Raw genomic sequence first — 20542 nt, 5'->3', positions numbered from 1 at the left:
CCTCGTGTCTACTTGACGTTCTCATTGGACGGTCTGATGTTGGAATTCCCAGGAGCCTGCACATGCAGCTCTTCAGGGCTCCCTCTGGTCCTTGTCCCTGGGGTTCTCCCCCATTGACGGCCTTGGTAATCACTGTCCTCCTTCCTTCTCTCTGGCGGCTAGGCCTCTGTAAGCGTCCTTTGATTCTCATTTGCTCATCGTGGCCTCGTTCCAGTTGCCGGGTGCTTTCAGCGGCTGGTCCCACCCTCCACGTGGAAGCCACAGACAGCTCAGCAGCCGTGGGCCAGTAATGGCAAGCTGCCGCTCTCCTGTGGAGGCACCAGGAGGGATCCCTTCACCTGCATTAGAGTGGAGAAGGCTCTGCGTCTTCATGCCTACAGAGGGCGCAGGGTCAGGCACACTGAGGGGTCCTGTGGCAGACCTTCATCAGAATGGAGGAGGTGGAGGGAGGGAGGATGAGGATGAGCACGGAGGAAGGAGAGAAAGGGAAGAAAGGCAAAGGGACAGAGAGAAAAAGGAAAAGCACCAACTTGGTAAGAGGTAGGACGAAAAGGTAAACAGAAGTGGGAATGAGGTGGGAGTCAGGGAAGGGTTCCCAGGAAGCCGTGACCCTGGAGGAGGTAAGGGCAGAGAGAAACGGGAGCACTGCCAGGCAGAGCAGGATAGGCAAGGCTATCCTTAGGTCTAAGGGAAGGCCAGAGGCTGGAGCAGAGGGCCAGGTGTGCAAAGCCGCCAGAGCACAAGGTCATGGCCACGGCCTGCAGGGGATGAGGGCCATCATGGCGACTCTGGTCTAGAAGCAGCTGCACTGGGGTCTTACCCAGGGATGAGACGTCTTTCACATTCTCAGGTCGTGAGGATCCCGTGCAGAGAACGAATGGAAAGGGAGGTGGGATGTTGGGGGACCACTGCGGGGCTATGGTAATGGTCCAAGAGAGAGTCAATGACAAGGTCGTGACACTCTTAAGTGGCCAATGGAAGAGGGTTGGGGACAAATGGAAAGTGTCAGAAATATCCCCAAGTACCCAGATCACACCACTGCCACAAGCCATGGGAACAGTGGAAGAAGACCAGCTGGAAATCACCAGTTCACGGTTTGTGTCCAGGGTCACCGACAGGGAAGCAGAGAAGTCGGTGGGCAGCCTGCCTCGGGCGGTCTAGATGGACACGGCACAGGGGCATGTGGGACTGGGTGGAAGCTGAGGTGGCTGGGTACCAATGAGAGCACCTGGGGACGAGTAAGGAGAGAAGACTGATCTTGTAGCTGCTAGCATCGGCCTAAGTCAGACTGTGTTTTCCCAAAGGTCATTGGACTGTATATCGTCATCTTAAAAATGATCACAAGGTTTGATCCTGCCATTCTCTAGTAGTATTTCCTCAGAAAATAACAACAGTTAATGTGGCAAATATGCATGAATAATACTTATTTAAATATTACTTATGATGGGAACAACAAAAAGGAGATTATTTAATTATCTAATATCAGGAGGCGGGTAAGCAAATGTTCATCCATTTCTATTAATGGCCATTCTGGCATGACAGTGTTTATAAAGAGCTAACGGTATGGTAAGTGATCATATGATAACAGTGAGTGAAAAAACAGACATAACATTAATGAGAAAGCCAGAGAGAAAAGGAGGCGCAGGAAAAAGGAGTTTCCACTGTATGAACGTGGGGAACTCAAGAATGTATGAACATAAGGTTGTGTGTCACCCACTGGATTGTGTGTCATACACCTGGATGACAGCTGCCACTTTTATATGTTCATTTGTTTTCCAATTTTTCAACATGGGCTTCTTACACTGTCGGCACTTTCATTATTAGGAAAACCATAGTATTGTCCCAGTTTTAGATGACACATCATAGGCATCGCACCCCGTGAAACTCTGGTTACCTTTCCTTTTCACAATTTGACGAGCGTTTCTGTTCCGAATCTGAACAGTCTTTGAGGTTGTAAGATCATTTCCCTGCATTTAAAAGCTTTATGAGCTGCTTAGTCAAGTGGACTTGTAAAATGGCCTTGGAAACGGGTCTTATTACTGGACAGTTGCAAATGCCTTCCCCAGAGCCCTGCAGTCGGCTGGCACCCAGGGCATCATCACAGGGAGTGTATTCGTCCTTTGCCCTTGAATTGCTCAGTAGCACAGATAAAATGAACTCTTTACTGTGAGGGTTTTTTTTTTTTTTTTTTTTTTTAGAAATAATTATGTGACAAACACATATCAGAATTTGCTAATTATTTTTAAATACAGTAGGTTGTTTGGTTTTTCTCTAGTGGTTATCTGGGAACTTCTGCTTGGACTGTCATCTATATCATTGTCTGCGGTGACACAGAATCCTTTTTTATTTGGCTTAAAACTAAGAGTACGGTTTTGTTTTGTTTTGTTTTAACTCCAGGAACGTGTACAAAGACTACCGTTTCCTTGAGCTGGCCTGCGACTCTCAAGAGGATGTGGACAGCTGGAAGGCTTCTCTCCTAAGAGCTGGGGTCTACCCTGACAAGTCCTTAGTAAGTTGGCTATACCCCTTATTTAACAATTATCATTACCCGCGTTGAAGAAAATATGCTAGTTCTTTGTACCACATGCTAGAGCAACTAGTTTTCTTACTGATTTAGTTAATCTGGCAAACTCTTGGCTGATACTTCATTCTCTTTATATTGCTTCTTATGATGCTTTTCTCCATCAGATTTCTGTAGTAAGAACCTAATCAGTGTATTTGTTGAAGCAAATGCCCTCCCTTGCCACAAGACATAAGCTACATGTTCTCAGATCAAGATTTCCTCTACATTATCCCACAGTATTATATGATTTCTCTGTGTTATTCCACAATATTAATAGGAGCAACATATCATCAGCAGTAACGCCAGTATTTCAGATTCTAAAAAAAATACTCATTTTTTTTAAATAAATCTCTCTCTTTCCTTGTGTCAGTATTACTTGTACCCTTTGTTGTATCTGTATTGAACTCTGGCTAATGTCACTATGAGTGTGGAGGAACAAAAAACAGTATGGCTCTTTCCACTTATCTTTATTAATACACTTCAAGTGTCCTGGAGACACTTCTCTCACTGAAGTTAATAAACAGACCTTCTCCTTGTGTTCTTTAGAAACCATAATATTACACAGACGCGTCTGAAGTCTGAGTTTAAGCTCTGGAAGTCCCGCCCATCTTGTGTGCACGGGCCCTTGAGCACGCTGCAGAGGGATGGGTCTCTGCACCTGCTGCTCCTGGGTCTTGACACCACCCTGGCTTCTCCCCAGTGTGGAAGCACCAAAGTAGAGCCCCAGGATCTGGACCAGCTTGAGCCTTGTGCTGCTTCCTTGGCTCTCAGTCCCTTCACAGTGCAGATCTCGGACTGATCTAGGCTCACAGTAGGGACAGAGGCTTTTCCAGGCTCAGTCTGAGATTTGGGTACAATGTGAGAAAATTGTAGCATTGCTGGGAGACTTTAGGCCCAGCCACATCCCTGGGTTTACACTGGAAATTAACAGAGTTCCAGGAGTAAAGGGTGGAGGATTTGTAGCAAAATGTTCTTCCTGCTCCTATTTTAGCTTACACGTGGACCCCTCAACCCCTCCCATCCTATGCATGTGTCTGGGTGGCACCTAAAACAGTGACCACTGGGTGGTCCCACACAGTGCCCTGAGCCCTCTCAGTAGGACTTGGACCTGATGCTTCCTTGGTGATACCAAGGTACCGACGCATCTCTGATTTTCATAATTGCTGTCCAGTCTTTCTCCTGTGGGGGCATACAGATCTGCAGAGAAGCACGCCTCTCGAGAGACTGTGAAGAAATCATTTTAAAAATTGGAGGAAATCGCTTCCACCTAAGTTTCTGTTCTAATTGGTAATTACTCTTCTGTGTCCATTGATGGTGGTGTGTTTACTTTCACAAACATTCTATATTAAAAATGCATGTATACTTAATTTTTTATTCATCCATTCCACAAAAAAAACCTTCTGGGCACATGTTTTTTATCATCTTAGGCATTAGTGAGACAGGTGAGCAATAAGGGCCTGCTCCACGGAGCAGACACTGGGCAAGCGCATGTGTAACAGTAATCACGAAGCATCAAGATAACGGAAAGTCCCACCTAAATAAGTTAACGGGAACCCCTTTGAAGAGCAGGCCTTGGCATGGACTTCTCAAGGAAAGGAGAGATTAAATGCTGTGACTGTCTGAAGAAGGGGATTTGGGGCAGAGGCAGAGCAAGTGCAAACCACACACAGCACAGCGTCTCAGAGCAGCCCCAAGAAGGTCTGTGTGTCTGGAACACCGTGAGGCAGGACAGACTGGCAGGTGGTCTCCACGATGGTGTCAGGGCAAGATGATGTTGGCCTTAAAGGACATGTGAGCATTTTGCATTTTACTGTGAGGGAGAGAGAAGCCAGGGAAGGGTGTCTCCAGCTAGTTGCCATGATAAGATTTACATTCTTGAAAGACCTCATGGCTGGGTCTGATTAGAAGCAGCAGCACCTCTGGGTCCAAGCACAGGCTCTAGTGTCCAATCCCAGGAGCTCGCTTCCAAGCTGTGACCTTGGGCAGGTGCCCTGGCCATTTACATTTTGCAATTCTCATTGCTTAAATAAGACCATGCTGTCCCGAGAGGGTGATTGATGGGGTCCAGTGAGATAAGGCGCAGAAGGACCCAGCAGAGCAACCCAGTGAGGACCCTGTTTCCATGTGTAATGATAATGGTCATGACTCATTTCCAGCTCAAGCACTTTCTTTAACAGCTAGAAATAACTATAATGAAGCCCAGCGGGATTGTGAATCCTTTGTGCTATCTTCTATCTTCCAAATATGCTTGAGATGTGCAGGATATCAGTGTTGGGGGGCGGGTGTGTATCTTCCTTACATGCAGCTATAGTTGTATAAAAATGATTCAAATCACAATTTTGTAAACTAAAATCTGTTTTAAGTGCACTAGAACAATTGGCCATGTAAGAAATTTTGTAATGTAGTTTTTGTGCTTAAGAAATTTTGTAATGTGTGTGTGTGTGTGTGTTTTTCCCTGCAAGAAAAACTATCATGGAAAAGCAAATTTTTCCAGCCCCAGTTTTCATGAATCTGGATTTTCATACACCAAAAAGATAATCTAAGAAATATTTTATATTTTTAATCAGAATACTCACTTTTAAGCAAATCTAGTGATGTCCTCCACAATCTGTTTTGATTCTTTTCACATTTTCATTTGTTTATAAACACACATTTGGTACAATTGCCTGGAAGAAGGAGTCTAGAAGTTTTCACTGCATACCAAAGACAAGACAGGAAATTAAACTTGGCAGTGTGCCATGAACATTGCATTTCTCAGTTTTCATCATACATAATATTTGCATTTTTATGCACAGTGTAGGCTTATGGGACATATTAAAGGCTTGGTTGGTTTGCAGATATTTAATGGCAGCTAACTGTTAAAATCAATCAAATAGAATGCTTTCCTACAGCTTCCATTTTGTAAGCACTCTCACATTTGGGAGAAAGATAGTTTTGGTTCCTGATTTGGAAAGATTTGAAGAAATTAACCTGTAACTGACACTTCTAAGTCCTGACTTATTCTGGGAACATGTGTGTATGTTGGTAATTAAAGGCTACTACTGAAGAATTTTTAAAAGATTATTTTACTGACACATACATAGATTGTTCCTGTAAATAAAATTACAAACAAATACAAATTTGATTAATTATCTAAAGAACGTGATGTAACAGCTAGCTTTTTTGACACAGTACGGTTTACAATGTGACTTGTTCCTAAACATTAAGGAATTCCAAATTCAGATTCTTTGAAGCACTGTGTGCAGTGGGATGAGATAGACTTCAAGTCAGATCCACTCACATTTTAAATCCTGACCTTGCTATCTATTAGCCATGTGGTGCAGGCATTTTATTTAATCTTCCAGTTCTTTATTCTCTAAACTCAAAATAACAGTCCTTCCTCAGGGTGATTTTATAGGATTAACCAAAGGTCCCTGTGCATCACAACTGCTCAGTGCCTTCAACTGAGTGCAAGTTCAATGCCTTTATTATTGTTATTCAGAGTCATTAGCGTGTCCATAGCTCTGATTCCCAACTTAGTGTGCACCATTTCTTTGGAAACTGTCAGTGGATTTGGGCATGTGAGAATTTTCTTCTGTATTGACTGAGGAAGTCGGGTTGTTTAAAGGGAGCCCTATGCTGCCTGAGGGGACAGGACAGTCTTGGAGGCTGCGTTGGTCAGCTGAAGTGAGCCAAGGGGCTGTCAGGCTCTCACCTGCCAGCCATCTGAAAGAAGGAGCCTGAGGTCCACACGTGCCCTGGAAACGAACTGGTACCAATTCATTTTGGGGGGTGTGGGGCGGGGGTACTGGGGATTGAACTACAGAGCCACGTCCCCAGCCCTGTTTTGTATTTTATTTAGAGACAGGGTCTCACTGAGTTGCTTAGTGCCTCACTAAATTGCCAAGGCTGGTTTTGAACTTGTGATACGCCTGCCCCCACCTCCCGGCTGGGATTATAGGCGTGCGCCTCACCCAGCCTCAATTCAATTTTGCATGTCGGTTTTTTTTTTTTTTTTTTTAGAGAGAGAGAGAGAGAGAGAATTTTTTTTAATTTTTTAGTTCTCGGCGCACCCAACATCTTTGTTGGTATGTGGTGCTGAGGATGGAACCCGGGCGGCACGCATGCCAGGTGAGTGCGCTACCGCTTGAGCCACATCCCCAGCCCCTTGCATGTTTGTTAGTGAGACACCTGAGAGCTTCGTAAGAGGTATATAGAGAGAGGGACTTTTTAATCTCAATTATGTAACAAGAGATTTAAATGGCAGTATGGCTGGAGACATAGCTTAGGGGTAGAGACTGGCTAGCACCTGTGAAGCCCTGGGTTCAAACCCCAGCACCACCAAAAAAAAAAAACAAAAAAAAAAACAAATCCGTGACAGTACAAAGTGAGACGCTGTGGAACTTGACTTTCCCTCTGAAGCTCGGACTCTCCCAGCCATAACTGAGGCTTTTATGATGCTTTGTGTGTGGGTTGAAACCATTTACTTGAGTCTCTGGTACCTTCCTCTGCGTTCAATAATAGGGAAATGGGACTCCGTCATTCCAGAAGAGGAATGTCATGGGCTCCCGGTATTCCTGACCACTCACACAGGCTCGTCCTGAGCCCCACATGAGACCTGAAGTCCCATGGCTCAGCCCCGGCCAGGCTTGTCCTTAGCTTTCTCCGCAGTCCTCACGCAGAGCTCAGAGCAGCTCCATCCCTCAGTGGAAGCGCTTTCAGGGTGCCAGACAGAAATCGCCGTCACCCAGAGGAGGGGAGGCAGTCCCGAAGCCTTCCCAAGTCCCCATTCACGACTGTCTGCGCCTCTTGCAGAATAGTCGCTTGGGAAAGCACTGAATGAAACAAGGAATGGCCAAGCCACACCACGTCCCGGCCCGTGCGTTTCTTGTATTTGGGGATTAAGGCCTCCTCCTCTGTGACATCACTGTTGCCACTACAAACAGAACCATCTGCCATGGAGCGGGGAAGCCAGCCATCCCCTCGTGTGCAAAAATACTTGGTTGAACTCCTGAAACTTATTTGGTAGATCAAAAGCTGCACTGCTGTGGAATGCAATAAACTCCATCTGTTTGAGGTATTTCCAGCAATATTGCACTTCTTGGGAGAACCAGGGTCCCATTATTCTCTAAAATAGACTTTTACTCATGATAAAATTCCCAGTGGGGATCTTTATTGCATCGTCTTTAGGAAGGACCCTTTTCTTTCCTCCTTCATTCCCTCCCGGGCATTGTTTCGGTCTCAGATAAACTGGGGTGTCAACAGTCGTATTAGAGCAGCTCCCTGTCCAGAAGCCTCTTTCTCCACGTTGCCCTATCGGCCTCTCTGGCTTCCTCTCTTAAATATGACGGCCGGCCCGGCCCCTGGAAGACAGAAGAGGCATATCCCCCGTCGCCAGTTGGTACTGTCTTCCAGAGAACTCTGCCCCAGCCCCTCTCCCAGAACATCCTCAGCGGATCCTTCCCCTGCACATCCCCATGGAAGCTCAAGGCCAGACCTCAGGCCTGGCTCCTGGGTGCTGTGCTCAGTGCCTCCCACAGAGGCACACGCTTTGCTCCGGCTCTCTGCAACCCGCATCCCTGAGAGATTCCTGGTGGGCCCCCGGCAGGCGAGCTCAGATCTGTTCGCAGCCCCCGCCTCTCAGTCCTCCCCCCAGGAGCTGACCTCGGGAGGACCTGGGCTGCCCCGGGAGTGATGAATCACCGTTTTATTTTTTTAAGCCATATGTGAGTTAAATTGTTAGATATAAATCACGCTCTCACGGCTCCAGTTTGAATCGGGAGAGCCATTTGCCCGCCGCCGGCTGCGGGCTGCTCCGCCTCTCTGCAGAGTGTGGCTTTTTAGAAATGACTGCATTTTTGTGACTGACCTTTCCAGACCCATTTTCTTCACCGTGGACCAGTGTTGACCTTGGCAGCAGCCTCCTGGACAGCCTTCACTTCCCCTGCCAACCCAAGACCAGGCTCCTACTTGACAAAATAAAGGAAGGGCGCAAGGAGGTGGCAGCTTGGTTTGTGCGGCTGTCTGACCTGCCTGAGCCTGCACCTTCCTCTGCTCTCTTTCCCATTTCTTTTCTTTTTTTTTTGGGGGGGGGTGGTGGTACCAGGGATTGAACTCAGGGGCACTCGGCCACCGAGCCACACCCCCAGCCCTATTTTGTGTTTTATTTAGAGACAGGGCCTCGCTGTTGCTGAGGCTGGCTTTGAACTCGTGATCCTCCTGCCTCAGCCTCCCAAACTGCTGAGATTACAGGCCTGCACCACCCCACCCGGCATCTTTCCCATCATTTTTAATTCCACGTTTTTTGAAACCAAGGATGCAGTGTTGGTTTAAAAATGTTCTGCCTGGTGTTTTCCACAGGTTGGTGTGTGGAGGAGGGGCTGCAGGAGAGGGCAAGCTGCCCTCCACGGGGCCCTCACACTTGCTGCACACGAAGCCACACTCCTCACCAATTCAAACCGGCTCTCTCTGGCTGGGGTCCCGTACCCCAAGAATTCCGAGCCGGAAGAAAGGGGAAAATCCCCAGCATAACATTCTGCAGTTGCAAATGTACGATTCCACTTAACCTAAGGATTCTTTGACTTGTCCATGAGCTCTGGATGCTGATGTCAGGGAATAGAAAAATCATTTGTTTTGCTTTAGAAGAAAAACCTCACAATTTTAAAATAAATTTATGTTTAACATATTCCTTTTTTTTTTCCTTGCGGCTACGTGCACAGGGGAACAACAAAGTAAGTTCTTTGTGCTGTCGCAGTTCCTGTCTCCCCAGCCCCCCGCTCTGCTCCTGCATGTGTCTTACAAGAGTGTTTCTGTGCATGTAGGGATGTCGGTTACAGAGCATGGGCTATGTGGAGTGTGCAGATGTTGGGGAATGTGTGTTTGGACGATCATAATGGCTGTTCTGTTTTGACCTTTGGGGAGGGGAATATATGATGTTCTCAGGGTTGGTTACTGGGCTGTTTGGAAAGGTTGGTATTATAAAGCAGGAGCTGGCACTGACAGCAAAGGTTTAATAATGAGGGCTCTTCCACAGAGAGGGTCCAACAATCTAATGAAACTCGGTGCAGCTGAAGTTTTTGACCAAAAATCAAAACCTTCATGTTAACGAGCAGTTATAAAAAGCCCACACTGGAGTCTTCACTAGCAGCATGGCTGGCTTTGTTGGTGCAACGGAACAAGCTCAGAGCTTAGCTTTGAAGGTGCCTTAAAGGGGAGGAGGGTGGGGTCGACGTTTGACTTGGCTCCTGTGCCCTTGATGCGTTCCAGCTGGATGGAGCAGGGGTGGGGGTATGGGGAGGAGGGGACAAAATGTGGATGATCGATTTATGAAAACAGGCAACACCCATGAATGGTGAAAATTATCTTTACGTTGTCGTTACAATAGATGAATGAACACTTTAGTAGTTCATAGGGTTGTTAATATGCTTAAATTTTAATCCAACTTTTCCAAAAGACTAGATCTCACTTATACTGGAAATCTAACAGTGATAAAGTTGGGGGAGATGGTCTTGAGTTTAGCAGGGTGATTTGTTTTCTTATTTTTTTCTACAGAGATATATTAGTGCTTCATCCTACCAGGTGGCCCACTCAGAATGGGCCTCAGCAAATACAATAAGAATTGAAAAGAATCTGTTTTATAAGAGTTGGCCTGCATATTTAAACCAGCTGGAATCCATCAACATTGCTATTCATAAGCCATACGTATAGAATGGAAAACAAATGTGGGAACGCTTTTGCAGTTTAATTTGATGGAATGTGCTATTATGGAATAAATTGTCAAGAGATGGTTGGTACTGAAAAAATGTGTCACTTTATAAATTTATATCTTGATAGAACTGCTTACGACCCAGGTAGTAACATTTAATAAAATTAAAACATTACTAGAAAAGCACAAGTAGGCATCTGTGAAGGAGTAAAAAGGTGAACTTATACCACCGTGGTGCCTTTTTTAAAAAAAAAAAAAAAAAAACAGCAGGTAACTTATGAAAATGATTTAAAATTTCTTCTACAAGGTAAAAGATAATATTTCTAGCTAATACTACAACTTTTAGGTAAAGCCTTTGGATAAACTATAAAAACTCAGTTTAGTTCTTTTACAGTGTATCTCAATTCTTGAATAGTAAATATGTCTAATACTGGTCATTTGCTTCACACTGAATCTCTGGCTTTCATGTGCTATCTCTCTTGTTTGCAGACACTTTTTTTTTTTTTTTAAGTGTTCTGGGCTAATTTTGAGTGCACTAAGAGGAAACCTGTTCAGATTAGAGATCCGGCAACTAGCTGCTGCTGTTTGGGGGAGGTGCTGACTCAGACCGTTCAGGAGGCATTTGGGATTTGACTTTTTCTCTAGTGATTCACTGCTGACTTAGGAGCGTTCACAAAATTCCCAGAGAAAACACGTTGCCACGGCAGAAGTCGCCTGTTTGTTGTGTTTTGCTCCATCGAGTTGTTCTGAGTAATAAAATGTTCAGTTCAGCGTAGTTTACTGATTTTCAAATGTTTAAACACCACGAGCAACAGAACTCAAAAGTCCTAACCTGTGGCTCATGGAGGCTGCTTCCAGGAAGCTGCAGCAGGCCCTCTGGGGTCCTGGACCCCAGAGTCACCATCTGCATCATGAACACCTGGTGTGTGTGTGTGTTGATGGGATCTTGGGCTCTGGCTGGTGGAAAGGGGTCGAAGATGCAAGCACTTAATGTTTTGATTTTTAATTGAAGGGTGGATACTTGGGAGTTGCTGATATTTATCGTCCTGTGCCTAATTTTTAATTGTTTATGTTATGCACAAGTGATAGATTGTGAGAAAATATAAGGCTAATTCTTTAAAATATGATTGTTGGGCTGACCACAGACTCTGGCATGAAAAAGTCTCCCCAAGTCACAAACAGCACATCTGCAGGCTATTTTCCTGTAGCTTCGAGTTTCAGCATAAATGGAAAACACTGGAATACAAGCTGTGCTGTCTCCAGAGTATAGATCTGGATTCTTCAAAAAGGAGAAAATGAGATTCCTTCTTCCCTCTCACGCTGGAATGAGTGTTCCGAGTTGTCCCCAAGGCAGCATACCTGACTCACTGCCTGCCACGTATGTGAGCCAGCTGTAAAGCGAGACTCATCTCAGACTCGAAAAGCTTAATTGTTCATATAGTGCATAGAATTTTATTATTATAATATTAACCAGTCTCCAAAGGAAGTACAGTCTGCTCATGTAACGTGTGCTTAGGTGAGCAGGATGGATTCTTCTTCCCACGTCCACAAACATAGTGCACCAACATGTATGTGATGCACGCGTATACTCTGAGGTGTGTAGAATAACCCTACTCCTCTTTTACTCAGTGAGAGCCACACTGATCTACATAAGTCACCCTTAGGTCATGCTGAGGTTTTGGAGCCAATCCTCTGCACCCCCAGAAAATGAATTTCCTCAACAGATAGACAGTTAGATTTACCTTGTGAACATTTGGCACACAAAGGGTCAAGACTCACATTCCTCCTTGAATTATCGTGTGCATTTTGTTCTTCTTCTTAAAAAAAAAAAAAAAAAGAGTTTTCATCTTGTAAGGAAATCACAGTGGCTCAGAGAAATTTTTCCTTTCAGGCCTATTACTTATTTTTCCTTTTGAAAATGTTTTTCTCTGTTGGCATGGTGATATTCAAACTTGCTTGGAGTAGAGTCTGTCTCCTCCTCAGATGGGTTTCCTTGGACCATGAAAGTCAAGGTCTTCACTAGGAATACCAGAATCTAGACATCCTGAGTCAGTTTGGGGAATGTAACAAATATATACAGTAACAGAGAGGTGGTTTTGGTTTTAATTTCTTGGGTGCAAATGTAAATCAGAATGTTACCTTCAGACCTGAGAACTTCAGGTAAAAACTGATCTCCATGTTTTATTCTAGAGATAAGCCTTTTAATTCCTTTCTTGAATTTAATGGCCTGTCTGGGTGGGCCTTCCTAGAGGTGTAATAGACTTTTAATTTTATTTCTTTATTAAATAGTTGGTTAAATATCTTTGATGTTAGATTAGGCAGATTTAATGTAGAGAAAAACTTTAAAACCCAAGGAATAAAATTCTTCCTTCTTTTTGGTTTGTTTTTTTGGACCTGCTGGAGATCAAACCCAGGGCCTTGCACACACTAGGCAGGCGCTCTACCATTGAGCTACGTCCTCAGCCGAGAATCAGATTCTATAACAAAAGCTGTCAAATTTCTTAATGATGTGGATATCACAACACAAATGAAAACTAAAAAGAATCCTATTCAAAAATTAATGCTTCAAAAAGTTTAAATTGTAGAAAAAGCTACATTTCATCTCTTCCTTTATTCTTTTTTTGATCTTTGAAAGAGAAATTTACAATCATTTTCCTTAACTTCTGTCTTTTTAAACTAGAGGATTCTCATATTTTCCTCAACAGAAGTATAAGATTGACTAGACTGCCTCAAGAGAAGGATCATTTGAACAGGAGAAATAGAACAGAAATGAGCTAAAACAGAATTGGAAAATGACTATGTCTGTATTAGGGTCTAGTCAGGTTAAATGCAGTAATTTTACAATGTTAGAGGGTCTTGATACTGTAGAAGTGAAGGAAAATGGATTTGCACCTCTGTTCTGACACCATTTAAAACCACTTTGGTGATTTCTCAGCAGATTCAGCGCAGCCACTGAGCCTGGTCGGCCTCCATCGGTGGGGAAGTGGAGGTGGTTCTCACCTGGAACATTTATCCGGTCACCCTCTGGATTCCGTCAGTCATTGCAGAGGCAGAGTTTGCCAAATCAAATGGCCCAAGGTGTATCTTGGGGAGCACAGATGTTAAATCCGTGCTTGTGGGGCCCTGTTATGCCAAGCCCTACATTACCGTCCTGGGTCAGGAGAGAGGGGAGGGATGCCCCTCAATGCCCATCCTCCCCCTCGGAAAAAACGTCTGACTGGTGGCGCACTTTCCGACCTTGGTTTTTGAAAGGGCAGAGTACAGGGTCATAGTGTACTTCCTCTCTAGTGTTTAAAAGTGTGACTCAACATTGGAGCATTCTAGGTGGTTTAGGTATGGTCAGGTCAATTAAATTGATTTTTTAAAAATCCTGTATCGGCTTTCCCTGATTTTCCTAGAGAATGTATTTCCCTGGGACTTGAGGGGAGCCCCCACCGGGGTGACTGACTTCATGAAGGTTGAGAGGGTGGAGCCTCACCTACCTCCAGGTGTTGTTTTAGTGGCTTGTGTATTTAAGGCTGAATGGTCTCTTTCAGTCACTGAAATACCAGAAAATCTTTGGTTCTCTTTGGCAAACCAACATTAAAAGAACACAGCGAGTACCTGGATGTTGAACCCCTGACTTTTAATCACAACCAGTCGGACGAAAGGACAGTTCAAGGGGCGGGGGGTAGAAAGCTGTGAGAAATGAGCTGGAATCTGTGTTATGTTCTCAAATTTATTGACCTTCCAGATAGGCTCTATAGGGAGGCTGGAGCGGGTGGGTGGTACAGAGGCTTCTGAAGGACAGGTAGGGCTTGTTCTGTATTTTTATTTTCTCTGTGTGTCCAACATGAAGTGACTTCTCTCTCATTATTGAGAACTGAGACTGGACACAGTGTAGCTGTCTTGACATATTGTCTTTCACGGTAGTGCAGAAATCTCCTTTTTGTATGCTTCATGATCTTTTTAAATGGAATTGCTCTAATACTGCTTCCAAAAGAAAAAGCAGTTCTTTATACCTGTTTTGAAAATGCGTTATCATTACATATCATTTTAGAAGTTACATTTTGATAAGCTTTATTTTGAAACTTAAGCCCTTAGAGAATATTTTTTATCAAAAAGTAGGAACCTATTTATCTAAGTGTGATTAAAACAGTGTACAGTGAAATCATATGGGATCACAGCAATAGTGATAGCTTAAAATCCTTCTCAAAATTGTCAGATGATGGGGGGGGGGCAACAAAAAGGATGTGACTGGTGTAAAAAATAAATTTGATTCTTGTTATAAAATCATGGCCCTTTATCGACAGGTTCAACTACCTTCAGTCAACCGCAGTCCAAAAATATAAAATGGAAAATTCCAGAAATATTTCATAGCTTCTAAATTACATGCTGTTTTGTGTAGCATGATGAAATCTCCTTCACTCATTCTCCGTTCTATCTGGAACACGCACGAATCATCCCTTTTTGCAGTGTATCCACGTGGTACACCCCACCTGCCCGTTAGTCACATAGTGACCATCTCATTTATCATACCGACTGGTGGGATATGGCAATGCTTCTGTTCAAGTAACCCTTATTTTACTTAGTAATGGCCCCAAAGTGTAAGAGTAATGGTACTGGGAATTCAAATATACCAAAGAAAGGTCAAAGTGCTCCCTTTAAGGGGAAAGGTGACGATCCAATGAGACACTTAGAGAAAGACTTCACTCACATAACTTGCACTCTGTTTTTTGATATAATTTTCTTACTTTATTGTTAGTGTTGATCTCTTACTGTGCTTAATTTATAACTTAAACATTATCATAGGTATGTATGTATGTATGTAAAAATATCTATATAGGGTTTGATACTGTCGACTGTTTCTGGTATCCACTGGGATTCCTAGAACATATTCCCTGTGGGTAACGGGGGACTACTGGAACAATGTAAAATACTGAATAGCTCATAAACTAGAGGAAACTAGAGATTAAAGACCTACCTCAGAGACGATGCAGGTTCAGTTCCAGACCACTGCAACACTATGCTAAAAGGAAAAATTAATCATTCTAGTTGCAATTACTTTTAAATATTTTTTAGTTGTTGATGGATCTTTATATATTTTTTAATTCATTTATATAGTGCTGAGAATTGAACCCAGTGCCTCACACATGCTAGACAAGTGCTCTACCACTGAGCTACAACCCAACCCTGGAATTTTTTTTTTTAATATCTTTAATTATTTATTTATTTTTATGTAGTGCTGAGGATCAAACCCAGGGCCCTGCTTGTGCGAGGTGAGCACTCTTACCGCCAAGCCACCAACCCAGCCCCAGGAATTATTATTCTTAATGGAAGTAAATTAATTGGGAGATTGGAAAAAGAGCAACTAAAACCCTCTTGAAATAAATTAAAAAAATCATTAAAGTAAAAATGAATTAGTTGGAAAATAGTAAAAGAAAATATGAAAATTTGAACTGCATACAAATTTAAAGCTTTGAGGCCAGGTTTGGTAGCACAGGCCTATAATCTTCGTGACTCAGAAGTAGGCTGAGGCAAGAGAATTGTAAGTTCAAGGCCAGCCTCAAATTTTTTTAAAAAAAATTAAAAGGGTTGGGGTATGGCTCTACTTGTAGAACAATTCTGGGTTCAGTCCCCAGTACCACCAACTTAAAGCTTTTATATGGGACAGATGACAGTAAACAGTTAAAAGGCAAACGAAAATTTAGTAAAATATTTGCAGCATACATGACAGGAGATTAAATATCTTTAAAATAAAATTATTTCATTGCTAAAAAAAGCAAAAACAAACAAACAAACCCTATTAGGAAAAAAGAAAGCTGAACAAATTAACAGAACATTCATTTAAGGTCAATAAAATGCAAAAGAGTAATAAAATATGTGATAAAATGGATCAATTTCACTGTGAATCAAGAATCATCAATGAGAAGAGGCAGCCAGACCTCGTCAGTGAGCTCCCAGACCAGGAGAAATGGGCAGGAATGGGCATGGGGAGGAGGAGGTTGTCCTCGGGGACTCACAGGGCCAGCTGTGCTCAGCCTCCCTGGGGCGAGTTGGTGATGTGTGGTCAATGTCATGGTTATGTGCAGACCCTGTGGCCCAGCAGTTCAGTTTATCAACCAATTCAATAATTGTGCAAACTAATTTGTTTGGAAATGACTTTGAAACATTGTTCCTAATTTTAAAACAGCATTAATAACCATCATAGAACATGAAGAAATTTTTTTTAAAAAAAAGATATTCATATATGCATATATAAGTTGAAATGGAAATTTTCATGAGAAATTAACTGGAAAAAAACTGCCCACCATGGTTAGCATAATCCCATTTTGCTTAAAATATTTTATCTGGGATATGTGCATGTATTTTTGCATATGAAAATTCTGGGAAGATAGGTGTGCCTGGTGCCACACACCTATAATCTCAACTACTTGGTTGACTGAGGCAGGAGGGTCCAACCTAAGCAAGATCCTTACTCTAAATAGATTTTTTTTAAGGACTAAGGATATAGCATGGTGGCAAAGTGCCCCTGGCTATTATCTAAATTCCCAGTACCAAAAGGAAAAGAACTATTAATAGTGTGGGAAGTTTTCAAATTTCCTTCCTGTTTCACTTTCTCAACTTTGGTGCAACTTTTCACAAAAAGATTTTAACATGTACCAAAAAATGAAAAAGAAGAAAACGTTTAAATGGAGGATGTAAGAAAGAAGCAGAAATATAAAAAGATGAAAGCTGACTGTCCAAGAGGAAATATGTACCATAAAAAACAGATTAATATTTACAAGAAAACAGATTAACTTTATTGGAAAGTCAAAAGTAATTGTGGAAATGAAGTAGAAATTATGCATTTTAGACTACAAATTTGACATGATCATGTAGTCCTGATTATTACTATTTTTGCAGAGGTTATGCCTATTTTAACTCCTTTTATCCTGCCTCTCCACATGTGTTATTTTCCTCACTGCCTTGTGTGTTGCAGCAGGGCGGGTTGAGTCTGCATGGTCACACTCCCCCCAACACACACACCATGACCTACGGCTCTCAATAGCGTCTTTGTCTCAAATGCTCCAGGTCCATGGCAGGAAGCCCCCCACCCTCATCTTCCTGAACCAATCACTTCCTTCATTCCAGCTTTGTACCCACCACAACCGTGTACACGTTAAGCACAAAAAGTGCATATTCTCTGAGGATTATTAATAGGCCATTTCATGGCCTAATTTCTGCCATTTGACCATCCTCTAAAATTTTCACTGAGCTCTAAAGATGGTAACATATAATATTAGGCTAAATTCTGTAAAATTTAAATTTGACTCATGAATTTCTTCAGACATCCAGGGATTGATTTATTTGTTGCTGTGTATTATTTCTATAAACTTAGAGATCCAATAAGGTAAAATAAATGTTACCTTATTTTAAATAATTGTTTATTTTTTGACGATTCTGTTGGGAGGTGGGGGAGCAGTAATATTTAAGTAGACTGAATAGGTGAGTGCCAGGCATTTTGTAATAGGCTATGAAACCACAGGGGCACATGCCTGAACTCAGGTGGAGATGGTGAATCTACCCAAAGCCACACACCTGCAGATTGGAATTATGCAGTCTGAATGAGTGGAGCAGGAGCCAGTGTCCCAGAATGAACCCTAAAGTAAGCCACTTACTTAGGGCTTTAATTTTTTAAAAGAAACTGCAAGCAAGAAGAATAGCGTATTTTTATCTTAATAGTGCACTCTTTTTCTCTGAAGCATTTTTGTTTCCTTTGGCTCAACCTGATGCACAGGCTCTTAGTCCAGAGTTAGGAGTGGATTTCTCTGAATTATTGGGATAAGTAGAGTCTAATAAACATATTTGCAAAAAGAAAACAGAATAGGGGAAATAAGGGCTTAGAAAACCTATTTAGGCCAGGTGCAGTGGTGCACACCTATAATCCCAGCGGCTCTGGAGGCTGAGGCAGGAAGATTGCAAGTTCAAAGCCAGCCTCAGCAACTTATCGAGGCCCTAAGAAATCTAGCGAGACCCTGTCTCAAAATAAAAAAAATACAAAGGTCTGGGGATGTGGCTCAGTGGTAAAGTGCCCCTGGGTTCAATAGCTGTACCAGGGGGGAAAAAAAAAGAAAAAGAAAACATATTCAGTTGTATGCCAATGAATTGAGTCAGGCCTAAAATAGAAAGGGCTAATGTAATTTAGGAGTATATCGTTCCATAACAAAATGGAATTTTGAAGACTAATTTTCATAATGACAACACACATTTTTCAGCATGAAATATTTTTACTGACCAAACTTTAGTGGAAGAAAAGTTCTGATTGGGACATTTTTATTTTTATCTTCAAAGTAATTGGCCATTAGTTGTACACATTTTCTCATTTTTACATTACAGTGGCCTCAAATAGAATTGGTGACACTTTAAGAGATTAGGCAAGAAATGTTTTATATGAATACCAACTTGATGCAAAGAACAAAATTAAATTTAAAAAAAAAGATCAGCTTAAAATCCTTCTATCACTGTAATTAATCTCTGAAGTGACTTTAAAACATATCAGTTGTTTTTTTTTTTTTGTGTGTGTGTGTGTGTGAGAGAGAGAGAGAGAGAGAGAGAGAGAGAGAGAGAGAGAAATCTCCACATGTATGCACACACTTATATCAGTGATTCTCAATTAGGGGGCAATTTTGGTCCCCAGATGACATTTGGTGATGTCTGAGAGATTTTCGATTTTTTAGACTGGGACTGGGAGTTACTACTGGCATCTGGTGGGTAAAAAGTCAGAGATACTACTGAACATCCCATGATTTACAGGACATCCTGCACAACAAAGAATTATCTGGTCAAATGCATTGATAGGGCTGAGCTGATAAACTCTGACCTAGCCTGAAGGAGTATGTAAGATCTCCCAACCAAGTCCTAGCCTCTGAGGTTTGATCTGCGGCCCTCATAAAGGATCCAAGTTCACCCCATGCAGCCCACACTCCCTGCCACACTGGAGCAGTGTCTGCTTCCCGTGAGAAACACTTCCTGCCCCTGGGCTTGGTGGCTTGGGAAGGAGGACAGTAACCATAAAGATTTTCCTACTCAGGCTTCCATACTTGGGCAAGGGTCAGGGGTCAAGGACTGCGAATGTTTTAAACATTTATGAACAAATGACTTTCATTAAGTGAGAAAAATCTCAATTTTTTGTAAATTTCAGTAACTTATGTGCTTCCACTAAAAGCCTACCTCAAAATTCCGTATTCTGTGAAAATGGGGGGGGGGATTAAATATTTCTGTATTTGAGCATTAGAACCAAATAGAAAAGTAGACTCACGGTTAAAGTGTGAATCTTTATCAAGAAACACCTTGCCAGGGCTGGGGATGTGGCTCAAGCGGTAGCGCGCTCGCCTAGCATGCGTGCGGCCCGGGTTCGATCCTCAGCATCACATACAAACAAAGATGTTGTGTCCGCCGAGAACTAAAAAATAAACATTAAAAATTCTCTCTCTCCTCTCTCACTCTCTCTTAAAAAAAAAAAAAAGAAACACCTTGCCAGTTTTCCAACGCTAACATCATCCTTCTTCACTTTCCATGTAGCCCAACAGCCCAACTGGGGAATGGTCACACAGAAAACTTTCTTCAGTAAGATATGGAACATATTGTCTGCCTATCAAGATTTTTTTTAAGTCTCTTTATTATAGCCAGGACTGTTGAAGCTAGGCCCAAAGATAAAGCTACCCACACCCATTTGCTCCATCTATTTCAAGCACAGAAGGGAAAACCTTGATGCTTTGATTTCTTTCAAATGAGATAGAATTACTGAAGTCAGTTACAGAAGCCAAGTCTTATGAAGGCTATTAGCAATGTTCCATTTCCAATTTATGTGATGTGCTGAGAGGATTATGATTATGATGAGTTGCAGAAGTACAAAAGTATAAAATTTATAGTATCGTAGATTTATGGACTGCAAGTGGTCGACCTCTCAGTTCAGCATGGGTTCTCTAAAGTGGCATGGCAGTTGTGGTCCAAGAACAGATCTTGAACAAACACCACGTATTGCAACCACTCCACAAATAGGCAGGCCTCCCAGATAGTGAAAAGGCAGTATTTAAAAGTTTAGTGTCAGACAAGGAACATTAGCAGTAGATTTGGCAGAAAACAGGATCTTCTATGTTGGTGATTTGTCAGAAAACAGCATCTTCTATGTTGATGATTTGTGTCTTATTCTGCTATGCGTTACATTTATTGGTTTGTAATTTGTTTACTGTCTGCTTAACTGTTCTTGAGACTCTATGAATAGATGCCCCTATAGTTAACTGACTATGTGCCTAGAACTTGGGATCGAAGGG

General features: G+C 42.5%; 1 protein-coding gene across 1 annotated transcript in view; it reads left to right on the top strand.

The window, feature by feature from the left end:
* Positions 1-20542, top strand: part of Dnm3 (dynamin 3) — a 431668-nt gene that overhangs the window by 332492 nt on the left and 78634 nt on the right. Inside the window, exon 16 of the mRNA XM_026388451.2 lies at positions 2398-2509. Within this exon, the coding sequence (XP_026244236.1) occupies positions 2398-2509 (112 nt within the window). The remainder of the gene's footprint in view (positions 1-2397; positions 2510-20542) is intronic.

This window comes from Urocitellus parryii, chromosome 9 (genome assembly GCF_045843805.1).
Source record: "Urocitellus parryii isolate mUroPar1 chromosome 9, mUroPar1.hap1, whole genome shotgun sequence".
NCBI lineage: Eukaryota > Metazoa > Chordata > Mammalia > Rodentia > Sciuridae > Urocitellus > Urocitellus parryii.
The sequence above is the reverse complement of the archived record's forward strand: the minus strand, read 5'-3'. Positions and strand labels throughout refer to the sequence as shown.